This window comes from Glycine soja, chromosome 10 (assembly GCF_004193775.1).
Source record: "Glycine soja cultivar W05 chromosome 10, ASM419377v2, whole genome shotgun sequence".
Lineage (NCBI taxonomy): Eukaryota > Viridiplantae > Streptophyta > Magnoliopsida > Fabales > Fabaceae > Glycine > Glycine soja.
This window is the reverse complement of record NC_041011.1, coordinates 49,721,604-49,747,887: the sequence shown is the minus strand read 5'-3', so window position 1 is coordinate 49,747,887 and position 26,284 is coordinate 49,721,604. Positions and strand designations below refer to the sequence as shown.

Genomic DNA, 26,284 nt, shown 5'->3' with positions numbered 1-26,284 from the left:
TGAAGAATCTCATGTTAAAAATATTAGTTTCACATATTCGATTTTTTTTTTTTAAATAACATCCCTAGGAAATAATATTTTTTTTGAAATTATTTTAATCAAACTTCCTATGAAAATATTCTTATGCCATCTTTTCTTATTTAGAATCCATGAAGGGAACATTTGGCATAAGAATTTTTTTTAATTGTTTGAAAAATCTCATGTTAGAAATCTTAGTTTCACATATTCGGTTTATTTTTTTTAAATAACATCCCAAGGAAATAATATTTTTTTGAAATTATTTTAATCAAGCTTCCTATGAAAATATTCTTATGGGAGAGGTCAAAATCTAAATTTTGAGTTAAAAAATAAATTTAATTATGATAAAAAATAACACATTACTCTTATTAAATAATTTAATGATTTAAATAATTAGAGATTGTGATAAATATATTATTTTTATATTCTCAAAAAATTTATATGACAACATTATAAATCAATCAAATAAATTTAATTAGCCATTTTTAGAATTATAATTCTTAAGATTTATGATTTTCATGAATGATGTTTCTTAGGAGAAAATTTATTTTGTACCAAATGCCCCCCTCAAAGTTATATTATAGTACTCCTACTCAGTATTTTATCTTTTATCTAATTTTTCATAAATTTAGATGTATAACTTAGTTTTATCTAATGATATCAGTTTAATTAATTTTACATATATATATATATATATATATATATATATATATATATATATGTTCAAATTAACTTTTATTGAGAACTTTATTCAAAATAATCCTAATACTTCTTTGGCTAAGGGCAACAAAGTATAACAAATGACAATTTTATGTATTTGTAATTTTGTATAGCTTTTGTTCAAAATAATCATTCTGATTTTCTGAATGTTGGAATTACTTATAAAATTAACAAATATTTGTTTTAAAATTATCCCATTAAAGAAGACAGGGGAGGGGAAGATGGAATATAATTGTATGTACATAATGCAATTCATTTTCTGATTTTACATATACTATGGATACTATGTTGAAGTAACAGTAGTTCCCTTTATAGATACTGTTAGTTCTTTGTGAATACTTTATTTATTGGTAGCCAAAGAAAAAAAAAAGGGAAATATAAGTGGTAGGAAAAGAGTAACACAATATGTCCCAACAAAGGGAGGAAAGGAATAAATCTTTTGAGCCCTTGGAAAAATGGAAGCTTTAAAGCCAAGTTATCTAAGAGAAAATCTCAAGCTGCAAGAAAGGAAATTTTTTGTCAGCTTCTTATTTTTGTAAACTTTCCATTGAGAAGAGAGGGAAAAGGCTTTTCTTGAGCATGCACAAGTTTGTGTCTAAAGTCTGGTACATATTTTATTATACTTATTCTGATCAATGTGATCAAAATAAGTTTCCTTGTCCCAAGTTAAGTTGGATCAGGGTTCTTGGAAGTCAATACTCTCGAATTCATCTTTCAATGTGTTCATTTGTTTGCCGTAACAATTTAAGCATGTTATGCTCATAAAACTGAAAACAAAGAAGGGAGAATCTCTTAAATTACAAATGACAATTTAAGCATGTAAAAAGAACTTCACTTGATTATTCAATTACAAATGACAACGAGAGGGCTCCATTTACACTAATTAATCCTGTAGGGTTATTTTCATCCAAAAGAATTGAAAATTCTGGAATCTAATTAACGACAAAATGGATGTTTACAAGACTATCATTATGGTGCATCAATGGGTTGTTTGTCACTTGTTTAACGGTTGATAGTATTCATCATGAGTCATGACCCCTCCTTAGTTACTATTATAGCAACATGGCCGTCAATGTTGTAGAACTTGCAGTAGTCATCACTTTAAGAGTACCTTAAACATTTATTTATGTTGCTATGTGAACACTTAACAAATCCACCACCTACTCTCACCCATGAAGATTCGGACAGCTAAAAACTCCTTTGCTTCCTTCTAAAGATATTCTTCATTTAACAAGACTGCCATTGCTCCTCCCATGCAATACCTATATATAACTCCTCAATTATAAGTTACAAGTTAGAGCCCTCAGACATATTCTTTCATAGGAACCATGAAAAACTGCCCCACAGCACTACTTATCTTCTTCATTGGGTTTGTTTCCTCAAGTCTGTTTCAAGTTTCAGTTGCATCTATTGTTTCAACAGGAGATTTCAATAAGGACTTCTTTCTGATATGGTCTCCTACCCATGTGAACACGTCTGCTGATGGACATGCAAGAAGCTTGAAACTGGACCAAGAATCTGGTACTAACTATCAAGTTTAAATTAACTAGCTGCAATATCAAAACTAAAGATTTTTTTTCTTAACTATGAGTTTGGGTTATTATTATTGCAGGATCTGGTTTTGCGTCAAACCAGATGTTTTTATTTGGGCAAATTGACATGCAAATCAAACTAGTGCCAGGTGATTCTGCAGGCACTGTCCTGGCCTATTATGTAAGCAACCCTTTACCCTTCTTTTTTCTTATTGTTTTAAATCATAAAAATATAGACTCATTTTAACTTGGCAATATATTATTACAGCTTACCTCTGATCAACCTAATCGAGATGAGATAGACTTTGAGTTTCTTGGCAATGTCTCTGGGCAGCCATATATTCTACAAACAAATATTTTCGCAGATGGAACTGACAATCGAGAGGAGAGGATTTATCTGTGGTTTGATCCAACAAAGGACTTCCATACTTATTCGGTGTTGTGGAATATGCACCAGATTGTGTAAGCCTTCTTCTACGATCAATGAAACCTTTTTATAGCTTAAATTGCATTGCTCTTCAATCCTTTATACTTGGTAGGTAGAGGAAGCAACTTTAATAAATTCCTTATATTGATAGAAACAACTCAAGTCAATCTGATAAAGGCACTTGTTTAACTTTTCTAACATACATAATTGAGAAGTTTCATCTGCCTTAGTTTTTGAAGTTGGATACGATTAAGGGTTCCATTCTTAATCCGTGCATATGGAAGAACATCTGCCAATGGCTTAAATTGATGTCAGTACTTCAAGAAATTAATCTCTGATTCTGAATCAAGGATACCTTTAACTTTTTAAATCATTTTCTGTACCATGTAAGTTTATATATTATTGTGTTTTCAAAAGGTTAGTTGCAAAGTTGACTTTGCCTTTTTTCAGGTTAATGGTGGATATGATTCCTATAAGAGTTTATAGAAACCATGCGGACAAGGGTGTGGCATTTCCTAGATGGCAGCCAATGAGTCTGAAAGCAACCTTGTGGAATGGTGATAGCTGGGCAACACGAGGTGGCCAAGATAAGATTGATTGGACAAAGGGTCCCTTCATAGCTTCATTCAGAAATTACAAGATTGATGCTTGTGTGTGGAAAGGGAACCCAAGGTTTTGCAGAGCAGCTAGCCCTACCAATTGGTGGAACCAATACAGCTCTAGCACACTTACGTCCACACAAAGAAGGTGGTTCAAATGGGTCAGGAAATACCACATGATTTATGATTACTGCCAAGACAATGAGAGGTTCCAAAACAATCTTCCAAGGGAATGCTCTCTTCTCAAGTATTGATCAGAAATGAGGATGATTGCTTCGGTTTATATTTTTTTTTTCTCCTCTCGGTTTTAGTTTCAGATGTGTTGTTACAATTGTCTTATGTTTGATGCCACAAAGTTAAAAGCTAGCTTTCATTTGCTGAGTATAATCATTTGTTAGCCTTCGAAGTAAAGGGTTCAATCATAAAGCTGAAATGTCTTGGGTGTGTTAGGAAAGGTTTTTACTTTTTAGGCCTTATGTAGTTAGTTGTCAAGAAAATTTAATTCACAGATGTGAGTTATTATTAATTATCCGAATATATAAAATAAACTTTACGTCTCCTATAGTTTAACACTTTTACAAAGTATCTTTTTATATTTCTTTCTTTTTTTCACCTAATTTTATAATTTTGTTATCCATAAAAATTAGATACGATGTAATATCTAAAATATTTAGAACATTCACGCATTGGATCAATTAAATTATTAATCCTGGATTGGTACCTAACTCTATGATATGGAGTAAAGTAAACATGTTAATTTTATAAAAAAAAAATAACATTGGCTAATTCCTATACTTTTTTTTTATCCTTGTTTAATTTTATAAATTATTAATCCTTGTTTAATTTTTTTATCCTTTCACTCAACAATAAATGATTTAGTTGCAAGACTTATAAAGAAATCGCATATTCATTGTTTAATTTTGTTTAGCCCTTTGATGACTAACTGAAACTTAATTTTGTTATATCCTTGTACAATAAAATTATGTTTTGTAAAAAAGATAATTTTGAAATTTTGTAAAAAATTTCTCAGGCAGGTGGCTTGAGTAACAAAAATGATAGTTTTATATTATGTTTAACAAAATTAACTGAAAAAATATTTTATTAAATTATAAATATTTAATAAAATTAATAATTAAAAAATATAAAATAATAAAAATAAACATATTTAAAGTAATTGAAAATATAAAATGATAAAAATATATATATTTATAAATATTATTTTATGTTATATTTTTTTAACGTTAAGTATTTTATTATTAATCTTATATTATTTCTTAAATATTTTTAATAAATTTTAAAAATAATATAAGAAAATACATTGAAGTAAACATTATATTTTATTATGTTAATTAGTGTAATAATTAAAGTAAATAATCTAATATAAAATTATTCAATAAATAATAAATAAAATATAATGTTGAAATAATAAATTAAATGTTATAAATGATATAATAGTTAAAATAAATAATCTAACATAAAATATAATAAAAAAATAAATTTATTATTTATCATTTTTAATTTCTTGATTTATAATACTAAATTAATAAAAAAATATAATCATTAAATTAAAAATGTAATATTATTGACCGGAGAAGAAAATGTTAGTGTTTACATTGAGAAACAAATGAGAGTTTAGACGAGGAAAAAAAAAGACAAATAAATACTAATAGTATGAATGAGTGAAAAAAAAATCTTATTATATTTAAAAGAAGTAAAAAGTAATAAATATATTAAGAGATAAACATGAAAGAAAATATAAAAAAAATTAAAAATTAATATTTTACTTTAAGTGATATTTCAAATAATCTTAGTTAATTTTTTTCTAAAAAAACTGTTTACTAAATATGTAAATGAATTTTTTAATTAATAAAAAAATAATTAAAATATCCTACCAACATGGCTTTAAGAGGAGGTTCCCTCAATTAATCATCTTTAGTTGGACGCCAAAGGAACAAAGGTGAGGAGAAAGCTCAGGTTATTATGATAGATTCTTTTTGTTTTTCTTGTAAGAACTAATCTTTCCTAACCTAATTAGTGACCTAATCTACTGGACAGAAAACCGCTGGTGTGGCCCCTAATGTCATTCAGTTGATACAATCTGGTTTCTAATTAAACCAATGAACCAGAGGGTTTTTGTGAGCCGAACCGGTTCGTGTAAATTATTTTACTTAAAAAAAATATTAAAACGAGGGCTTCTCAGACAAACTAGGCACCACTAAGGAAAGGGATCGTCAATCAATCGTGAGTCTGAGACTGAGCTCTCATCTCTCAACTCTCAATTTAAAACCCTACTCGCCGTTGCCGCCCAACCACCTTCTGTCCACCGTCGCCGTCGTCGCCTTCGCAGTCGGAAGGTTGCACCACGTCACCAGCACATCAGGCCGTCGCGTTGGAAGGTCTCAAGTAAGTGCCTTCCTTCTTTTTCTATTTTACGACTCGTTTCCAAATAGGCACCAACTGTATTGATTATTCTAGTTCGATGGTTATTGGAGTGCACTGGCTGGGAAATTGACATGCGTTTTTTGTTTTAAATTTTTGAAGTATTAGAATTTGAATTAGTTGTTAGTTCGAAAGTATTGTATTTTGTGACAGGGAGTGTTCGACAGTGCATTCTGTGACTTTTTATTACTGTTTTTACTTGAAGTTTCTGGTATTGGGAATAAATTGAAATGAGAAGGTGTTCAACACTTTAGTAATTAGTGATACTGATCGAGGTTCAATCCTTTAAGCTTCTTTTACTTGTTACCGATAGTCATTTTTAGATGGAAGGATGGACTGATACAAATTCAGATTGATATGAAAGGGTAATAGTTTGCTGGATCTAAATATGAGAAATCAGAAATGCCATGGCAAGTGTTGTAGAAAGAAAGATGTAATGGGAATTGTTACATGGGTTGGGGAAGTTACTATTATTATCTTCAAGGCTGTATACTTTAGAAATAGGTACTGGTTGCTTACTTGATTTTTAATTGCTAAAACGTTTGTATGTAAGCAAGTGAACTATCTTTTGTATCAATTATCAAAAGAGGGTACCACTTGTACCTAATGCTGTTTTTACTTGAAGTTTCTGTCACTGTAGATTCTATATTTGTCCTATGCATATTCTGCTGAAACTTTTTTTTTTGTGCCATATTAATTTATGATATGTTTGTCTTTTTTTTTTGGTTTTTATTAAGGCAAGTTATAAAATTTTCAAAATTTTTAATATAGACCGGGTCATGCAGGTTAATAAGTGACCCATTGGTTCGACTACTGATCCAATGCCTTGACTGGGTCAATCACCATTTGGCTTTTAAAACTATGCTTCGTAGTTCCTAGGCCAATGTTTGCATTTGCTTCCTTATACACTCTCTGGAACTGTCACAGGATTTTGAGACAGCTGACAAGAGACAACAAGATATGGCAGAGAGGAGCAAAGAGCTTCTCAAGTTTGAGCATAATGGCACACCCCTTTCTTCCTTAGGTCTCTTCTATCTTTCTTCAATTGAATTTGTCTTTCGTATTTTCCTTTTTCTTTTTGTGCTCTAATGATGAAGTTGTCTTTGTTTGTGCAGAATCCACTCTTCTTGTTTGTGATAATAAAAAAGAATCAGACAGTCAAACTAGGAGACTCCCCCCTGATGGCATGCTCCTCACTGCCCCACTTCCCCCAAGCCAACGTACTGCTTCAAATTCATCCCATGTCTTTAAATTTTACATTTTTTTTAATAAGGCATGCCTCAAATATTGGTTAATTACTGTAAAGTTATAGTAGATTAGAGTTTTTAATTTGCATGATTCCATATTGACAAAAACACCGAATGCTATGTGTGAGGGAATTAACTGATATTGCCTAGATATTTGAATGATGGCTAACTCTGGTTTCCTTAGTTTAATTTTTTCACATTTATGTTTCAAAGCTCATTTCTTGGCTATGATGTGCCTTAACAATTGTTCATAATAATGCTTGGGGATATACATGTCACCTATGATGTATGGGTGTTCCTTTCCTAGATAGTTGTGATGCCCATAACGGTACTTATTGGGTATATATACCCAATGCTCACTTATCACTCACCAAGTACAAGTTAATCCATCCAAAATATTAGATTTTGTTGCTAAATTGTTTGCTTTGTTACAAAATTAAACAAACTACTGCTTCACTAACTCCCTTCAAAACGTGTGCCTACCTTAAATGTTTTTGCTTACTTGAGTTAGAACATTATGAAACTTGTATTTTTCTTATGATTTAATTTAATTTCTTTGTTGTTTATGTTTGTATAATTCTTTCCGATATACTATGCTATCCTTGTACTCTAGTTTTCATAATTTTGTTGTACACTGTACCTGTAATGTTACTCTTACCCATATCCATGCAAACTACCATCCAATTATGTCCCCTGCTAGTGCAATGAGCCTACAGTAGACAAAGTACTTCATTGTTATTAATCACAGCTGCCCATGAACTAGGATCTCAGTCCGAATCAGTTATCCTCTGTGCAGCTGGAGTCCCCCAAAAAGGGTGTTTTGATCTTGTCTGGTCTTCAACTTAACTTTTGGTGTGATTTGTCTGTCACTGGACTGGAGTTTTTCTGCCCCTTGTCTTGTGTGCCAAACATATTTGCTGTATGTTAGTCGCTATTTATTATAAGTGAAATAGTTAATTGTTAGCATTCAAAGTTCACAATTTTAATCATGTTGTGGTTCAATATAAACTCAAATCCTTGTCTACAAAACTCTTTAATTTGTCTGTGCATGATGTTGCTGGTTGGGTTTTCTCTGCCTGTTTATGCACATTTTTGTAGTTGTTTTACAACTATTTTATATGTGATTGCTCTCCCAAGAATCTTAAATCACTAATTGCTAAACTTTTGGTTTGAAGGAAAATTAAACATGAATGTGACTGACCGAAACAAGATTATGTAGCCTTTTCCCTAAATAATATTTCATGCTGAATTAGTTTTTTTTTTTTTTTATCACATTACCTGGTTATATTCTAGTCATAAGCATTGAAGTAGCTATTGTTCGAATGCAGCAGAACTCTATGAAGATGGAGTTATGAAAATGAAGTACAATTTTTCCTGACATCAAATTTTGTTTGTTGATGCAGTTTTAGGGAAGGTTAAAGACTTCCTAGGAGTGATGTCAGAAGCAAATAAGCGGCTGGAACTTGATGCAAAGGTTGAAGCTTGATTTCTGATAGAAGCAATTTGTTTTTACTGCTATTCAACTATTTTCTCCCTTCTTACTTTATTCCTCTTGTATAGCTTTACGTAACTATACGTATGTGTAATATGTAGGACCATCCTGAGAATTATGATATTGAAGAGTTAACTGGAAATGAATCGGAAGTTATTGAAATGGTCGGTGTCAGTCACGCTATTATCTCTCTTTGTATATCAATAATCCCTCTACCTACCTGTCTATATATTACTGACTTGCAATTAATGAATTAAATAATTTATTTTCCTTTCATTTTCTTGCAGGATTTGATGCTTGGTGTAGCTGATCTCCATACACAAGAGGCAGTGGCTGCTGCTGAATCTGCAATTTCCACTTGTCAGCCTGTGATTCCATTGGTTGCTGATGGTAGTGAAACAGATTTGGAAGAAAGTAGTACTGATAATGACAGTGATGATGATATTAATAACAGTGATGATTATTTAGACGATGGAAACAACAGTGAAAAGCCTTCGTCTCTTGTTCAAAAATCTATTTCCAGTAAGGATAATATTCATGGAAAAACAAAGGGAAATGGTCATTCCAAAAAACGTCCAAGGATAGTTGAGCTATCATGAGCCTAACCGGTTTTTGAGGATTAGATCCTTATGCTATATTTATACACCTAGGGTTGGAATTTTCTGTATGACAGTATGATTTATACATCCAGGGATGGAATTTTCGGTATGATTTATGCTGCGTTGAAATATAATCAATTTATTTACGACCCCTATGGCATGGGCAGCTGGTGAAGTAACAAGACTTACTACTTGGCTTTATTGTAGAGTTCTCTATGTCCTCTATAGGAATTTTTAAATTATTTAAGTTATTGACCTTTTACTAATTTTCCCTCTTCTCAGCCAACGAGAAAAAAGAAAAAGAGGAGAAAATACAGAAGAAACAAAACACTCATTACCAAAAGCTGTGGCAAATAATAAATATTGTAGGAAATAGGAAAAAAACAACATCGGTAATAAGTTTTGAGTGATATAGTGCTCGACAACTGTTGAAAACTTATTTAGATGCACGATATCATCCTACTGAAAATGAAAGTCCGGGGGAGTTTTAATTTTGTCCTATGTATTGTGCAGACACAGCTCATATAGGGCAAGCTGTGCTCATAGCAAGAATTGCTATACATTTTATAATTAAATCAAACGTTGGTATCACGCTACAACTTAAAAATTTCTGTCTCACTTTCAACAAAGGGACATTTGGTTTGTCTAGACTCTAGACAGTAGACAAGACTACGAAAGAATTACTTAAATGTGTATGTAACTATGTATATGATGCACTTTGGTTTAAGAATTGAATTTGTTTTTTTATCTAGATCGACCATGTTTATGACTACCACCATTATAATCAAAATCTAGCGAGGTTATGAGTCAGTAATAGAAGCCTCATTGACCGATTCTTGAGCTGATGTAGTTGTGTATTCGCATTATTGTCCTTGAATTAAACTCCCATAACTGTATGTCCGGAAGGTTTTCAGTTCTACTATCCACATAAAATGCAGGTTCTAAGGGTAGTGGGAGAGTGCAAGAATGGCTATTAAGCACGTGTAAAACTGAAGCCATGGTAGGTCTGGCAGCTATATTGTCTTGAAGGCAGAGTAGCCCAATGTGGATGCATCTCATTATTTCATTTTGTGAACCATTATTTATTGTGGGATCTACGATATCTGTAGCTCTTCCTTCTCTCCAGCTTTGCCATGCCTGCATAAATTTGCTTAGTTACATATATAATGTTAGATCCATTTCTTTTGCAATGTAGTTTATTAACACGTAACCTTCTCCAGTTTGATACGTCTAACAAGGTAAATGGAAAGAAGTGGTTGGCTTACGAAACTCATCTATATAATCTCCCCCACGAATAATGCTGCTATTTTTTTGGGCACTTACTACCTCAAGAATCAGTACAGCAAAACTAAAAACATCAGACTTCTCTTAAAAATGTCAATGCATTGCATATTCTGGTGCCATGCATATATCCACTGCATAATAGGATGATGTATAGCTTAATTAAGTAAAACCATTTTCCAATCATCTTCAACTTTTACACAGTTTTCAATTGCTAAACCCAATGATATTATTAGCAAGTAATAACGTATAATACATTCGAATACTTACTAGGTTCCAACAATCGTATTAGTGTCTCCATGAGTTTGATCACACCAAACAGTGTTGCCAAACCAAAAATCCGATATTTTTGGATTCATCTCTTCATCTAAGAGAATGTTGCTTACTTTGAGATCCCGATGGATAATGTGCTATAGAGAATCTGGTGGAGGTAGAGAATGCCTCGAGCAGCACCTTTAATGATTTTGTAGTGCTTTTCCCAATTTAATTATGGTCTCTTGGTTTGATCTACATAGACAAACAAGCCAAATGAATCTTAGGAATATGTAATTAAGCTTAGTCCTAAGCCACAATTGAAGTAATAGAGGTATGGTCCACTTAAACAAACATTCAAACTAAACCTAGCAAATATGAAGTAATCAAGGCTTTTATTTGGAACAAATTCATAGTCAAGTAGTCTTTCTCTCCTTTCTAGACAGAAACCAAGCAGCCTAACTAAGTTTCGGTGCTGAAGCTTGGCCACTAAAAGCACTTCATTTTTTAATTCTATATCCCCATGTCTAGAATCTGTGGACAACCTTTTGACAGCAACCTCTTGTCCATCGGAAAGCCCACCCTGAAAATATATCATTCTGGAATAGTAAGCTATCTACAATTAATTGTGCGTGCATACCATATTTTGATGAAATTACATTTAACAGTGTTATCTTAACCTGTAAACAGCCCCAACCCAAATCCTCCTTGTCCGAGTTTACTGGAATCACAAAAGTCATTTGTAGCATCTCGTATGCTGTTAAAGCTGAATTGCAATGAGTCAAAAATGTCAATTCCATCATCATATTCTTCTTGTTCTTGAGCTTCCCAAGGAGAGCAGATTCCAACTAGTAAGATTTTCAACACAAGCTTTATCCCACTATGCTAATAAAAAAAGTCCCTTGAAGTTCAAGTTGGTTTGGAATGTTGTGTTGGGTTGGTAATATGATCCCTTTGTGGAGACATGTGTGGTGTATGTAGGAGCTGCTTCACTTGAAGAAGTTAGCAAGGTGATCAAGAGAGAGAGGAGTAACAAGTGGTTTCAAGAGGATTTCAAGATGCTCATCTCTCTCCCGAGAGGAAGCCTGCTGTAAAATACCAAACGGTTTTTGTTTTGCTGCGCTTGCCTTAGTTAAATAGAAATGAAAAATGTCAATCTTTGATAATTTTGTCATCATCCAATTGTTTTCAAATACCATCCATCATTCAACCATTCAACGATGAAAAATATAAATAAAATATAACACGCAGAGATAAACAATTTATCTTAAATCACCTTAAATATAAGGTGTCCCTGACCCATCTAAGCTAAAGCATGGGGATTTTTTACAGGCAATGTCGTTGAAGAATCAAAATGTCCAAAATGTGGATTTTGAACTAGACTGTAAAAATGTTGTCAATGGGAAGATTAATAGTTTTGATGGGCTCTCAGATTTTCATGTTGTTTGTTTACCTGGTTTTTCAATCTCAACGGTGAGTCTGGCAAGGAGATGAACAAATCACGTCTCACATTCCCTAGCAAGAGCATTAAGATTTTCTTTTTTGTTGGCAATCTTGTTTTTCATTGAATGCCTACTTCTATTTCTCTCTCTTTTTATGGATGAAATGTCATAAGTTTATTTCTATAAAAATGTTTGTAATCTTAGAACTTTTTAATTATTGTTGTAATAATTTTAATATAGATTTTTTTGTCTAATTACTTACTATCTTCTAACTTAAAACAATTAATGATATTTTCTTTTATCTAATCAATTTTTTATTTTTTCTCTTAATTAGTTAGTTTACATTTAATTAAAAATAGAAACTAAAACTCAACTAAAAAATTGTTTCAAATTTTCACAATATTTAAAAATTTGTTTTGTTATATTCTATATTTAAAATTTAAAATCTTAAAAAATATAGGTAAATCATTAATGTTTTCTTATTTTTACACATTAAAATCTTTATGTAAATTGATTATTATAAATTATAAAACATAGAAAAATGTTACTAACATATCTTATTTAACACTCTTTATCATTTATTGAAATAATAGTAAGAGTACTTACTAGCACTCCCCTAAAACATAACACAAGGACAAACAGTTTGCACCAAACTACGAATGAATAGATTTATAAGTTACAACTCAGTATATGCCATCTTAAAATTAATTGAAATTCATAAATATTAGCTGTATTAGAGGAATTCAGTGATGTGATACTTTTCAGCAGCCTCATTGGCCTTCTTCCCCCGATGTTGATCTAGTTGTATACTCGATTGTTGCCCCGGAATTAAACTCTGGTAATTGTGCACTATCATCATAATATGCAGGTTCTAAAGGTACTGGGAGAGTTTGAGAATGGCTATTAAACACGGTTACAACGAAAGCCATGGTGGGTCTGGCAGCTACATTTTCTTGAACACAGAGTAACCCAATGTGGATGCATCTCACTATTTCATTTTGTGAACCATTGATTAAGGTGGCATCTACAATATTTGCAGCTGTTCCTTCCCTCCAGTTTCGCCATGCCTGCATGAATTTGCCCAGTTACATATATTATTTGATGCATTCAATTTCTATAGTAATGTAGATTAACACGCAAACTTTTCTAATTTCATACTTCTAACAACAAGGAAGATTAACAGAATGAAAAAGGATGACTTACAATACTTAGTAGATCCTCCTTCTTCTCTCCGTTCCAAATGCCACTATTTTTCTGGCCGCTTATAACCTCAAGAACCAATACGCCAAAACTAAAAACATCTGACTTCTCTGAAAACTTTCCATTTACATACTCAGGTGCCATGTATCCACTGCATAAGAGTATGAAGTATGAACAAAGCTTAACTAAGCAAAATCTTTTCATCACAATCATCTTCAACTTTTCCACAGTTTAATTTCAAATACTTACCTGGTTCCAAAAGGTCTATTTGTATGACCAAGAGTTTGGTCCACATCAAACAGTCTTGCCAAACCAAAATCTGATAGTTTAGGATTCATCTCTTCATCTAAGAGGATGTTACTTGGTTTGAGATCACGATGGATAATGCGCAATCGAGAATCCTGATGGAGGTAGAGAATGCCTCGAGCAATACCAGTAATGATTTTGTAGCGTTTTTCCCAATCTAATTGTGCTCTCTTAGTTTGATCTACATACACAAGCAAACCATATGAATCTTAGAACTATGTAAATAAGCTCAGTCTTGAATCACAACTGAAGTAATAGAGATATGGTACAATTTTTTTTTTGGGTACAATAAAGTTATGGTACAACTCAACAGACATTCAAATTAAACCTACCAAATATGAAGTAATCAAGGCTTTTATTTATAACAAATTCATAGACAAGTAGTCTTTCTTTTCCTTCCACACAGAAACCAAGTAGCCTAACTAAATTTCGGTGCTGAAGTTTAGATAGTAAACGAACTTCGTTCTCGAATTCTCTATCTCCTTGGCTAGTTTTTCCAGACAACCTTTTGATGGCAATCTCTTGTCCATTGGAAAGCCTTCCCTGAAAATATATCAGTCGTGAATAGTATGCTCTCCGCAAGTAATTGTGTATACCATACATTTTGATGAAGTTATGTTTGACAGTGTTATCTTACCTTGTAAACAGCACCAAATCCACCTTCTCCAATTTTATTGTAATCGGAGAAGTCATCTGTAGCATTTCGTATGTCGTTAATGCTGAATTGCAATGACTCAGAATTGTCAATTTCGATTTCTTCTTTTTCTGGAATAGGATCTTTTTCTGGAATAGGATTTAAACTAGTTAACTTTTTCATGTGATACTTAATATTACAACACAAGGTTTCTTACACTAAACTTATATATAAAAAAATTCAATGCAGTCTAATTAAAACTAACGTTATTGACTTCCTCTGTCATGTGGTTGCTCATTCCCAACAGTAAAAAGAACTGAAATTATTTTGTTTTGGCAAAATGAACTGTTTATCTCGCATTATTCAGTGGAGGGAATTATTACTCTAGATTAAGATATATTATATATCTATCTTGAAATAAAAGAAAGGCTAATATAAAACTCTAACACCCTCTTTTTAATATTCTTTTTGTGTAATATGTAATTTTTTTCATTTTATTTTTTTAAATTTTTTATTTTAATCCCATTATTTTTAATTAAGACATTTTATGATTTTAGTTTTTTATTTTTTTAATTAAGATATTTTGTTCTCATTTATAAAAATTTTCAATTTTAATTCTTATAATCAATTTTAAATATTAATTTATATACTATGCAAACCTTGATTAACACATATATATTTATTATTCACATTACAAGTATTTTTTTAAAAATTATTTAGCTGTTAATAAGTTTCATTTATTAAAAAAATAATTAAAAAATACATAATCAAGTCTGAAATTAAAAGATAAGACTAAAATCATAAATTTTTAAAAAAGTAAAAAACAAAATATCTAAATTAAAAAAATTAGAAAACTAAAATTATAGATTTTTTAAGGATAAAGAACAAAATGAATAAATTAAAAAATAATGAGACTAAAATTAGGAATTATATTTTAGCCTATTATTTTTTATTAGATAAAATTTATGTGAATCCCATTAAATATGTGAATTCTAATGTGTTGTATGTAAAGTTTGCTGTCACACCTCTAAATAAAAAAGTGTCATAGTAAACTAGTACTTTCACCTACTAGGATAGATGTAGATATAAATGAGCACCACAGCAGCGACGACCACAACAACTGGTACTACTATTACCACGACAACGCTAATAAGTAAGTGGCACTTAAATGAAATGATTTTAGCATTGCTGCAACCTGCACAAATCATCAGAATCTTCAGTGCGATATTTCACAGATTAGGACAACAAAATTACAAGGCCAAGTTAAAATACCAATTTTGAAAAATTGAAGAAAAGAAGTTAATTTATTTTTTCCCCTGTGATACATATCAGATGAATAAGGAAAACAAAACCGCATGTACGAAGAAAAACGAGAACTGTATGGTGAAGTAATTTAGTTCACTAGAAGCAATTAGTTAAATTAAGATATATGCTATATTATAATATTATATGGAGTACCTTCAACAAATGCTTCATTGAACGGACCTGAGGTTCGGAACCTCAAATTACAACTGGGTCTAACAACCTTACCACCTGTTCTGCTTTCACAACAATCTGTTGGGATGACTTGAATGGACCGCCCCAAGCAATCATCACACTCTGACCCTGACAAGTCCGGTGTGCACTGAACAAGACCATATATGTGCTTATTATCAGGACCAGGTATGCTTCCTACATCATACTTGAGACGAGAGTCACCTGATGCAGCTTTGCCTTTTAAGGTATTCATCAAGTTTTTGAGATCTTTTGTGAACTGATCCAAGTCCGTTGCAATTTCCTCGGAGCCAGCATAATACGTTTGTCCATCTTCCACCTTGTTAAATATTTTGTAGTCTGAGTAGCGCAACATGCATTTGTCGTCCTCGTACCACCCAATTGCATCCTTCTGAACTGGACAGAGCTCTGTGAGATTGGCTCTGGAAAGTTTGAGGCAGTTACGGCATTCATCTGGATTAATATCTCCTCTGCACAGCCCAATGGCGTACACTTTGTCGGGGTTTTCGCCGTTTGTGAAATTGTAGAAACCGTAGTCAATATCTGTATTGGAAGTGAGAGTGGACAAAAGGGTGTTGAGGTTGGTCTGATAGGGGCTGTTGGCTGCGTAGTTTCCTCTAGCCTGCTTATAATCACAGCAGTAGTGGAAGTCTTGTGAAGTTCTGACCACTTCTGGTTCTGTTGCAGTTTGTGTGTCGGCGCTGGCTTCATATATAAAAATTATTAGGAGAAGGTTAATGATAGCACAGCCCATATTAATTGGAAGTAATTAACAATATGATGGTTGAAGCTTTTTTAGATCAAATGATCCAATCAGCTTTTTATTGCCCAAGGATGAAGTGATTTGCCTCAATAAAAATCTGCGGTTGCTGCAGGCTTTATAACCAAAATTCATTGCGTGCTAACTTCGTAAGGAGACTTGATTTTTTCTTCCAAAATATGCCAATTTTCGTAAACGACGTACCAACAAGTTTGATTGGTTGCTTTTTCAAAGGTCACTATTGAATAAATCTTAGAACCCCACCTCACCAAAACCATTTAAATTTCAGACCTAAAATAATTGAATATGGTCCGGTGCGTGAATGCGTATATATTAGGAGATAAGAACGAAGAAAATTATTTCCGCTTAATCCACCCCTAAAAACAATTAAAATGAAATGGGAGGAAAATTATATCTCTTTCTTTTTTTGTTTATTTTTTAAAAATATAATAGTTTTTTAAATCATAAATAATTTTATGTTAGAAAAGAATATTATATAAAAATACATTTTTATTTATTACAAGAATATTATTTTATTTTTTCACTCTCTTTTATACTCATTTAAACAATTGGAAAGAAATTTCTTCATTTTAATTTCTTCTTTTCTAATTCTATCCATTCAAATAATATATCTTTTTCATTTTATTTCTCTTTCATTTTTATTATTCCTACTTCTTTCCGTCATTTTTCTTTTTATTTTTAAGAGATAAAATAATGTTTTGAAATTTTAGAAGAAAAATAATATTTAAAATTTTTATTTCATCATTTTTAAAATTAGTTGTTGATATTTTAAGCATTACAAAGAGAGAGAAGGAATTTTTATAAAGCAAAAGGATATATTAATGGAGTCAAGTTTAATAAAAGAAAATAATGTTTTATAAAAAAAATTTCATATATTATCATGAGAAGAGATACCCATATGTGTTGGACCGTTAAGGTAGAATTATTTTACAGGAAGATTGGAGGAAGGATATATGAAAACGTACCCTGATTAGTGATTAGTGTTGGATCATACCTCAAGTAGAATATACTAATTAAGAGTATATTTGATAAGGATTTTGAGGAGTTTATAAGTTTTATAATTAGAACAAACTGAGGAATGAGGATATCACATTGTATAATTTAAACAAACTGTGGGCATCAGTATGACATTACAAGTTTCTATCTCACTTTGAACAAAGGGACATTTGGTTTGTCTAGACAAGACTATGAAAGAACAACTTCAATGTGTCCCCATAAACTGCACTTTGGCGGAAGAATTGAATTTGTTTATTCTGAATCGACTATGTTTATGACTATCACTACTATGATCAAAATTAATCTAGCGAGGATATGGCTCAGTGACTGAAGCCTCATTGACCGATTCCTGAGCTGATCTAGTTGTGTATTCGTTTGATCTTGTTGTTTCTGAATTAAGCTCCCATAGCTGCATGTTTGGAAGGTTTCCAGTTCTACTATCCAGGTAAAATGCAGGTTCTAAAGGTAGTGGGAGAGAGAGAGAATGGCTATTAAGAACGAGTACAATGGAAGCCATGGTGGGTCTGGCAGCTACATTGTCTTGAACACAGAGTAACCCAATGTGGATGCATCTCATTATTTCATTCCGTGAACCGCTGTTTACTGTGGGATCTATGATATCTGTAGCTCTTCCTTCCTTCCATCTTCGCCATGCCTGCGTGAATTTGCTCAGTTACATATATTATTAGAGTTAGATTCCATTTCAACAGTAATGTAGTTAACACGCAAACTTTTCTGATTTGATACTTCTATCAAAAAGGAACATAAACAGAAAGAAAATGATGACTTACAAAACTCAGTAGATCATCTATATTCTCTCCGTGACGAATGCCACTATTTCTCTGGCCACTTACAACCTCAAGAACCAATACACCAAAACTAAAAACATCTGACTTCTCTGAAAACTGGCCATGCATTGCATACTCAGGTGCCATGTATCCACTGCATAACAATATTGGAGTATGAACAAGCTTAATTAAGCAAAATCTTTTCACAATCACCTTCAACTATTCCACAGTTTTCATTTGCTTAACCCAATGATATTTTTAACAGCTAATAAGCTATAAATTGTTTGAATACTTACTAGGTTCCAACAACTCTATTTGTATCTGCATGAGTTTGGTCCACAACAAACAATCTTGCCAAGCCAAAATCGGCTATCTTAGGATTCATATCTTCGTCTAAGAGAATGTTACTTGCTTTGAGATCACGATGGATAACGCGCAAGCGAGAGTCCTGATGGAGATAGAGAATACCTCGAGCAGTACCTGCTATGATTTTGTAGCGCTTTTCCCAATCTAGTTGTGCTCTATTGGTTTGATCTACATACACAAATAAGTCATATGAATCTTAGGACTATGTAATTAAGTTTAATCTTAAACCACAACTGAAGTGATAGAGGTATGGTCCAATTAAACAGACATTCAAATTAAACTTACCAAATATGAAGTAATCAAGGCTTTTATTAGTAACAAATTCATAGACAAGTAGCCTTTCTCTTCCTTCCAAGCAGAAACCAAGTAGCCTAACTAAATTTCGGTGCTGAAGCTTGGCCACTATAAGCACTTCATTCTTAAATTCTCTCTCTCCTTGACCCGAATCTCTTGACAACCTTTTGACTGCAATCTCTTGTCCATTGATAAGCCTACCCTGAAAATATCAGCCAAGAATAGTAAGCTCTCTGCAAGTAATTGTGTATAGCATATTTCAATCAAGTGTTTAACTGTGTTATCTTACTTTGTAAACAGCCCCAAATCCGCCTTGTCCAAGTTTATTGGAATCAGAGAAGTCATTTGTAGCCTCTCGTATGGTGTTAAAGCTGAATTGCAATGACTCAGAAATGTCAATTTCATTATCATCATCATCATCATATGTTTCTTGTTGAGCTTCACACGGGAAACGGATTTGAACTAGTTAGTTTTTCATGTGATACGAGAGCAATATTACGACAAAAGCTTTCTCCAACTATGCTAATAAAATATTCAATGCCGTCTAAAACTAATGTTTAGATATAATTTCTTATGGTTATTGACTTCCTCTATGGTTGGGCTATTCCTAGCATAATGTAGTAAAGCTAGCTTATCTCACAGCTTGCTTATTGACTTTCTCCAACTATTCCAGTATTCCTAGCATTATTTTAATTTTGCAAAATGGGCTGTTTATCTCACATGATTTAATGGAAGAAATTACTCTAGATTAAGATGCTTTATGTATCTATCTAGAAATATTTCGCTTATGATGTTAGGTTGAGTTGTATTCATTTTACTTCATTGAAACAATGTAGGGCAATTAAATAGAAAATGTCACAGTAAACGAGTACTTCTACTTACCTTCAAACTTTTCCCCTGGCTTCCTCATTCTTATACAGATGAAGAAAAAAATGAGCACCACAGCAAAAAATACAACAACTGGTACTGCTATTGCTATGGCGATGATAGTTGCCTTGTTGCTTTTTACTGCACAAGTCAGAATCCTCAGTTGGACATTCCACCGATTAAGATAATAAAATATCAACATGTTCTGAAGATCGGGTATATTTCCAAAGAAGGGTATGTAAGTGGGGTTAATCCTCTCCTTATAAGCCTTATTAAGGTCATCTTAAACACAATTTGTTAAAACTTGTTACTTTATATATCCTATTTCCTAAAGATAAACTTCAACTTTTCAAGCCAAAAAAATAATTTTCGGAATATGCAAAATATTACCAAAACTGAAAACACGAAGACGCACAAATAACTATGATTGATTCCGTCAAATACTGATGCAGGGTATGACACTTGTTGTCTCTTTAAAACAAATACACACCATCGTTCGTACAATTCAGGTGAAATGTTTTCCATAGTATTTAGTTAGAACTTTTCTTTATAATTTTTTCCTGTCATGTGAATAAGGAAAACTGTTAAGATTTGACTGTTGGAACTGCCTAACAAATTATAATAGATAAGATTTTTATGTTATTTTTTAGGAAAAAATAAAAGTCATGTTGACTGATAGGATAAAGCAGTCCTATTCTCTAGGCATGATTTGTTAGTGGTATTATCTTTCTGTTAGTGATGTTATCTTTTTGTTAGCAGTTACTATCTTTTCCATGCTTTTAAATACGTTGCTTCATATCAGAATAAAGTAAGCTTTTGCAGTCTCAATTTCTTTCTTTATGCTCCCTTTTGTTGTTTAATATTTCTGCCTACTCTTATTAAAAAAAAAACAACAAATTGGTATCTAGAGCTCTTATCTTTAAGGGATCTGTGAGTTGAGAGAAATCACAATGGAGGGAGAAACATCATACACAACAGGTTCACCACCAATTTTTGATGGTGAGGAGTACGAATTATGGGCTGCAAGGATGACTGCTCATCTTGAAGCTTTGGATCTTTGGGAGGCAGTAGAAGAAAACTATGATGTTCCTGAACTACCTTTAGATCCAACGGTGGCTCAGATGAAGAATCACAGAGAAAGGAAGACCAAAAAGGCTAAGGCTAAAAATTGCCTTTTCTCTGTTGTGTCAAAAATTATTTTTACAAGAATTATGAACTTCAAGTCTGCCAAATAGATTTGGGATTATCTCAGATCAGAATATCAAGGCTGTGAAAGAACCAAAGGCATGCAAGTACTCAACTTGGGCAGAGAATTCGAGATGCAGAGCATGAAAGAGACTGAAACAATTAAAGGCTACGCTGACCGGCTGTTAGGCATAGCAAATAGAGTGAGGCTTCTTGGGAAAGACTTTCCTGATGAAAGAATAGTGCAAAAAATCCTGGTCACTATACCCGAGAAGTATGAATCAAAGATATCAGCATTGGAGGAGTCTAAAGACCTGTCAACCATCACCTTGGGAGAACTCATAAATGCTCTACAAGCCCAGGAGCAGAGAAGAATGATGAGACAAGAGGAGGTGGTACAAGGTGCGTTTCATACGAAAACACAAAATTCAAGAGGTGGCAAAGACAAGAAGAACAACAAATGGAGGAACGAAAAACCAGAAGGCTCCAACAAGCAGCAAGGTGAGACCTTTCCTCCTTGTCCGCATTGCAAAAAGACAAATCATCCTGAAAGAAAATGTTGGTGGAGGCCAGATGTCAAGTGCAGAAAGTGTGGCAATATGGGACATGTAGAGCGAATATGCAAGTCCAAATCAGAGGAAGCAAAGGTGGTTGCGGAGGAACGAGAAGATGAGCAACTCTTTGTTGCAACATGCTTTGCCACAAGCAATAGTTCCAGTGATTCATGGTTAATAGACAGCGGCTGCACAAACCATATGACCAATGACCTGAACCTCTTTAAAAAACTTGACAAAATCATTGTTTCCAAAGTAAAAATTGGAAATGGTGATTTCATCTCAGTCAAGGGAAAAGGGATTGTTGCTATTGAAAGCTTGACAGGTTTGAAATATATCTCTGATGTCTTATATGTGCCTGACATTGATCAAAATCTACTTAGTGTTGCTCAGCTTGTAGAGAAAGGCTTCAAAGTTATATTTGAAGAAAATTGGTGCTTGATCAAAGATGCAAAAGGAAAAGACGTATTCAAGGTGAAAATGAGGGCTAAAAGCTATGCTTTAAATCTAATGGAGGAGAAGCAAATAGCTTTTTCAAGCATGGCCACCAATGTTGAACTATGGCACAAAAGGCTCGGACACTTCCATCTTGCTGGACTTTTATACATGCAAAAACATGCCTTGGTGAAAGGTGTGTCAATGCTTGAAGACAAGTTAGCCGATTGCATGGCTTGCCAATATGGTAAGCTAGTCAGAAAACCATTTCCTCAATCAACTTGGAGAGTAACTCAAAAGCTGCAATTAGTTCACACAGATGTTGGGGGACCTCAGAGAGTATCATCTTTAAATGCATTGGTGGAGAATCAAAGTGATTGCAGGTTGCAAACAATAAGGTCTGACAATGGGAAGGAATACAAAAATGATGTTTTTGATAAATTTTGTGAAGAAGCTGGCATTGAGCACCAACTCACCGTACCTTACACCCCACAACAAAATGGTGTGAGTGAGAGAAAAAATAGAAGTATCATGGAGATGACAAGGTGTATGCTGCATGAAAAGGAGTTGCCAAAGGAGCTATGGGCGGAGGCTGCAAACACTGCAGTATTTTTGCTGAATAGACTACCTACAAGAGTTCTGCACAAAAAAACTCCATTTGAAGGCTGGTTTGGTTACAAACCAGATTTACAAAATCTAAAAATCTTTGGTTGTGTTTGTTTCTCTTATGTTCCACAGGTTAAAAGGGACAAACTTGATAAAAAGGCAGAACCCGGAGTTTTCATTGGATACAGCAACACCTCCAAAGCTTACAGAATTTTCCAACCTCAAAATGGGAAAATTCTTGTGAGTAGAGATGTCAAATTTATGGAAGATCAACAATGGAGTTGGGATGAGCCAATAAGGAAGCAGCTGCCAGAAATCCCACAGTTCCTAGATGATGATGTAGATGACATTCATGTCAGAGGTACAAGATCCTTATCTGAGATTTATCAAAAGAGTAATGTAGCTGTCCTAGAACCTGCAGAATTTGAAGAAGCTGAAAAGGATGACAAGTGGATAAATGCTATGAAGGAAGAGTTGAAGATGATAGAAAAAAATGACACATGGGAGCTAGTGGACAGACCTCAACACAAACAACCTATAGGGGTAAAATGGGTTTATAGAACCAAACTTAATCCAGATGGTTCTGTAAATAAATACAAGGCCAGGTTGGTGGTGAAAGGCTATGCTCAGGTGTTTGGAGTGGATTTTTCAGAAACCTTTGCTCCAGTTGCACGTCTTGATACAATTAGAATGCTACTTGCCTTGACTGCACATAAAAGGTGGAAAGTTTATCATTTAGATGTAAAATCTGCCTTTCTAAATGGTTACTTGCAGGAGGAGATTTATGTAGAGCAACCTGAGGGGTTTCAAATCAAAGGAGAGGAGCAGAAAGTTTACAAGTTGAAAAAAGCATTATATGGTCTTAAACAGGCTCCTAGGGCCTGGTACAGCAGGATAGATGATCATCTTCAAGATCTTGGATTTGTCAAAAGTCCAAGTGAGACTGCATTATATGTGAAATTGGTAGATGCAAATTTAATCATTATTGCTGTCTATGTTGATGATTTACTTGTGACAGGAAGTGATGAGAAACTCATAAAGGAGTTTAAAGCCAAATTTGAATACTTGAGACAAAAGCTTGGAGTTTGCAGTTCCAAAGTCAAGGAGGAGTGTTAAGATTTGACTGTTGGAACTGCCTAACAAATTATAGTAGATAAGATTTTTATGCTATTTTTTAGGAAAAAATAAAAGTCATGTTGACTGATAGGATAAAGCAGTCCTATTCTCTAGGCATGATTTGTTAGTGGTGTTATCTTTCTGTTAGTGATGTTATCTTTTTGTTAGCAGTTACTATCTTTTCCATGCTTTTAAATACGTTGCTTCATATCAGAATAAAGTAAGCTTTTGCAGTCTCAATTTCTTTCTTTATGCTCCCTTTTATTGTTTAATATTTCTGCCTACTCTTATTAAAAAAAAAACAACAAAAACAAAACCGCACAAAGACCAAGATAATATGAAAAGCTTATAAAAGAAATGCTTACCACATAAAAACTTCTATTATTGAGAACCACATTAGGTGATCTTTATACACACACACGTTGATTAGCCAATTCTGTAAACTGTTAATTAAGAGTGTTTTTTATCAGGATCGAGTCCAGTCTGTGTAGCCGAATTATAAAGGCAATCGCCATGCGGACCGAGGATCCCGATAGCTGTTAGTTAAGAGTGTTACAACTATCCGGAAACCATATTTAACCAATCAAACTATCCTAGTAGTGGAAGAAGAAAACGTTGAAAATGCTTTTAACACGTGTAAAAACTGTAAGATGAAACAATGAAGTTTACTGGGAGCAATTGAATTAATATTAAGATAGATGATGCAATTGACGAGTACGTACCTTCTGAGGTAGTGTTAGTGGTGGTAGAGGAAGGGGGAGTTGGCGATACATATGCTGTATCTCCATAGAAGAGAAAGGAGGTTTCGAACCTCATATTACAACTTGGTCTAACAACCCTGCCACCTTTTCTGTCTTTACAGCAATCTATCGGGATACGTTCAATGGACTGAGACAAGCAATCGAAGCACTCTGACCCTGACAAGTCCGGTGTGCACTGAACAAGACCATATATGAGCTTATTATCAGGACCAGATGTATTTCCTACGGCATACTTAAGACGAGAGTCACCTAATGCAGCTTCGTTTTTCAAGTTACCCAGCAAGGTGTTGACATCTTTATTGAACTGATCCAAGTCCGTTGCGTTGTCCATGTTGTTAGCATAAAACGCAGGTCCAGTTTCCATGAGATCCAATATTGAGCGATCTGAGTAGCGCAACATGCATTTCTCATCCTCGTACCACCCAATTGCTTCTTTCTGGTTTGGACAGAGCTCTGTGAGATTGGCCCTGGAACCGTTGAGGCAATTGCGGCATTCATCTGGCTTAATGTCACCTGTGCACAGCCCAATGGCGTACACTTTGTCAGTGTTCTCCCCTTGTGAGGAATTGTAAAAACCGTATTCAATCTCTGTATTAGAAGTGAGAGTGGACAAAAGGGTGTTGAGGTTCGTGTGATAGGTGCTGTTGGCTGTGTAGTTTCCTCTAACGTGATTAAAATCACAGCAGTAGTGGTAGTTTTGTGTATTATTGTGTACTTGTATTTCTGTATCGGTGCTGGCTTCAGATGTAAAAATTGTTACGAGAAGACAAAAAACAAAGGAAAGTAGACTTGATGAAAGCACAACCATGTTGGTTGTCTTCTGAGAATCAGAATCAGAAATAATTAGCAAAGAAGTTTTGAAGCTTTTTATGTTTTTTTTTTATGTATGAATGAACTTTCATTGGAGGGAACGGTGACTCACATGACTCGTAGGAGTTATGGTCACACACTCACACCAAACTCTTGAAGTGTATTTTACATTGTTAAATTTTGAAGTATTTTCCCCCTAATTATCCTACGGTAAAAGGTAAAAAGAACGATCATGCACAGTTATTGAAAAAAAAATAAAAAAAAAGTAATAAAAATTATAATTAAATATAATTTTTAAAATAATTATAATAAAAAAATTAAAATCAATAAATATATCATATACATACATTATACATAATAATATTTGATTAAATAACTGTAAAAGACCATGAACTTAATTGGTATGCACTATGTAAACATTTTTTACATGAGTTGTGATGGGTTAACTTTAAGCTGACTGCATATAACAATTAAATTTTAAAAAATCTTTATATTCTATTCTAATTAGTTAAAGAAAGCTGATTTTTGAACATCCACTAAAATACTAAATACAATCAATCATCTCATTAACAATTTTCATTTTTCTTATCTCTTTTATACTTGTTACATGACTCATCCTTTTTGTATGTGGTCTAGCCCATCTCCTACACCCTCTACTCTTCTTCTGAGGGATAGAGTTGAGTAGTCTTGTTTCTGTTTGTTTCTTGTCAATGAATATAAACAAATAAAAATTATCTCTAATCTTTTTCTATCTCTATCTAAGTATAAACAACCAGAAGTGTTCAAGAATATTTTCCTAAAAAATAGATGCGCATTACTGATTTGTGCAATTCGTGGAAGGAGCTTCGTAGGAAATGGAAGTCATGTTTTTCTATGGGTGTAATCGTGTAGAAACAAAATTGTGTTTCTATTCACATGGGAAATGTATGACTAAGGTTGATTCTGGTAGGTTTTTTCAACAGAAAATATCATAGTTGACTGAGCCCGAAAGAATAATTAGTAGCGTTCTTAGCTTGTACTGTGTATATGTAATATAACATAAT

General features: G+C 33.2%; 4 protein-coding genes and 1 long non-coding RNA gene across 6 annotated transcripts; 2 read left to right on the top strand and 3 right to left on the bottom strand.

The window, feature by feature from the left end:
* Positions 1 to 1,922: 1,922 nt before the first annotated feature.
* On the top strand, positions 1,923 to 3,847 carry LOC114369326 (probable xyloglucan endotransglucosylase/hydrolase protein 10). The gene is made up of 4 exons (XM_028326535.1): positions 1,923 to 2,259; positions 2,351 to 2,451; positions 2,539 to 2,732; positions 3,148 to 3,847. The coding sequence occupies exons 1-4, from the start codon at positions 2,067 to 2,069 to the stop codon at positions 3,548 to 3,550; spliced, it is 891 nt and encodes a 296-aa protein (XP_028182336.1). The 5' UTR covers positions 1,923 to 2,066; the 3' UTR covers positions 3,551 to 3,847.
* A 1,497-nt stretch (positions 3,848 to 5,344) lies between these two features.
* LOC114369371 lies at positions 5,345 to 9,252 on the top strand. 2 transcript variants are annotated; one of them, XM_028326589.1, is made up of 6 exons: positions 5,353 to 5,699; positions 6,663 to 6,759; positions 6,851 to 6,955; positions 8,386 to 8,456; positions 8,576 to 8,638; positions 8,762 to 9,252. In XM_028326589.1, exons 2-6 carry the CDS (start codon positions 6,696 to 6,698, stop codon positions 9,071 to 9,073), a joined length of 615 nt encoding a protein of 204 aa, XP_028182390.1. In that variant the 5' UTR covers positions 5,353 to 5,699; positions 6,663 to 6,695; the 3' UTR covers positions 9,074 to 9,252. The 2 variants fall into 2 exon arrangements, with proteins under 2 accessions (XP_028182392.1, XP_028182390.1); XM_028326591.1 differs by lacking the exon at positions 8,576 to 8,638 and having other exon boundaries at positions 5,345 to 5,699.
* Positions 9,253 to 9,435: 183 nt separating this feature from the next.
* LOC114369372 lies at positions 9,436 to 12,376 on the bottom strand. Its single transcript, XR_003657615.1, has 3 exons — positions 11,287 to 12,376; positions 10,625 to 11,189; positions 9,436 to 10,210 (listed from the first exon to the last, which is right to left on the bottom strand). It is a non-coding gene; the product is annotated as an uncharacterized LOC114369372 (long non-coding RNA).
* A 172-nt stretch (positions 12,377 to 12,548) lies between these two features.
* On the bottom strand, positions 12,549 to 16,567 carry LOC114369370 (cysteine-rich receptor-like protein kinase 29). Its single transcript, XM_028326588.1, has 7 exons — positions 15,647 to 16,567; positions 15,258 to 15,383; positions 14,192 to 14,337; positions 13,887 to 14,097; positions 13,498 to 13,735; positions 13,252 to 13,399; positions 12,549 to 13,115 (listed from the first exon to the last, which is right to left on the bottom strand). The coding sequence occupies exons 1-7, from the start codon at positions 16,434 to 16,436 to the stop codon at positions 12,819 to 12,821; spliced, it is 1,956 nt and encodes a 651-aa protein (XP_028182389.1). The 5' UTR covers positions 16,437 to 16,567; the 3' UTR covers positions 12,549 to 12,818.
* An 891-nt stretch (positions 16,568 to 17,458) lies between these two features.
* On the bottom strand, positions 17,459 to 25,245 carry LOC114369367 (cysteine-rich receptor-like protein kinase 10). Its single transcript, XM_028326586.1, has 7 exons — positions 24,393 to 25,245; positions 19,790 to 19,915; positions 19,197 to 19,345; positions 18,899 to 19,109; positions 18,544 to 18,781; positions 18,251 to 18,401; positions 17,459 to 18,114 (listed from the first exon to the last, which is right to left on the bottom strand). Exons 1-7 carry the CDS (start codon positions 25,237 to 25,239, stop codon positions 17,764 to 17,766), a joined length of 2,073 nt encoding a protein of 690 aa, XP_028182387.1. The 5' UTR covers positions 25,240 to 25,245; the 3' UTR covers positions 17,459 to 17,763.
* Positions 25,246 to 26,284: the final 1,039 nt, after the last annotated feature.

Coding starts and splice junctions, on each gene's coding strand:
- LOC114369326 (XM_028326535.1), top strand. CDS start 2,067: ATGAAAAACTGCCCCACAGCACTACTTATCTTCTTCATTGGGTTTGTT. Junction 2,260..2,350: donor GAAACTGGACCAAGAATCTG/GTACTAACTATC, acceptor TTATTATTGCAG/GATCTGGTTTTGCGTCAAAC. Junction 2,733..3,147: donor TGGAATATGCACCAGATTGT/GTAAGCCTTCTT, acceptor GCCTTTTTTCAG/GTTAATGGTGGATATGATTC.
- LOC114369367 (XM_028326586.1), bottom strand. CDS start 25,239: ATGGTTGTGCTTTCATCAAGTCTACTTTCCTTTGTTTTTTGTCTTCTC. Junction 19,916..24,392: donor CACTAACACTACCTCAGAAG/GTACGTACTCGT, acceptor TGACTTGTGCAG/TAAAAAGCAACAAGGCAACT. Junction 18,402..18,543: donor AATAGAGTTGTTGGAACCTA/GTAAGTATTCAA, acceptor ATTGTTATGCAG/TGGATACATGGCACCTGAGT.
- LOC114369371 (XM_028326589.1), top strand. CDS start 6,696: ATGGCAGAGAGGAGCAAAGAGCTTCTCAAGTTTGAGCATAATGGCACA. Junction 6,760..6,850: donor CACACCCCTTTCTTCCTTAG/GTCTCTTCTATC, acceptor TTGTTTGTGCAG/AATCCACTCTTCTTGTTTGT. Junction 6,956..8,385: donor CCCACTTCCCCCAAGCCAAC/GTACTGCTTCAA, acceptor TTGTTGATGCAG/TTTTAGGGAAGGTTAAAGAC.
- LOC114369370 (XM_028326588.1), bottom strand. CDS start 16,436: ATGGGCTGTGCTATCATTAACCTTCTCCTAATAATTTTTATATATGAA. Junction 13,736..13,886: donor CCTTGATTACTTCATATTTG/GTAGGTTTAATT, acceptor TTGTGTATGTAG/ATCAAACTAAGAGAGCACAA. Junction 13,116..13,251: donor AGGAGGATCTACTAAGTATT/GTAAGTCATCCT, acceptor AAATTCATGCAG/GCATGGCGAAACTGGAGGGA.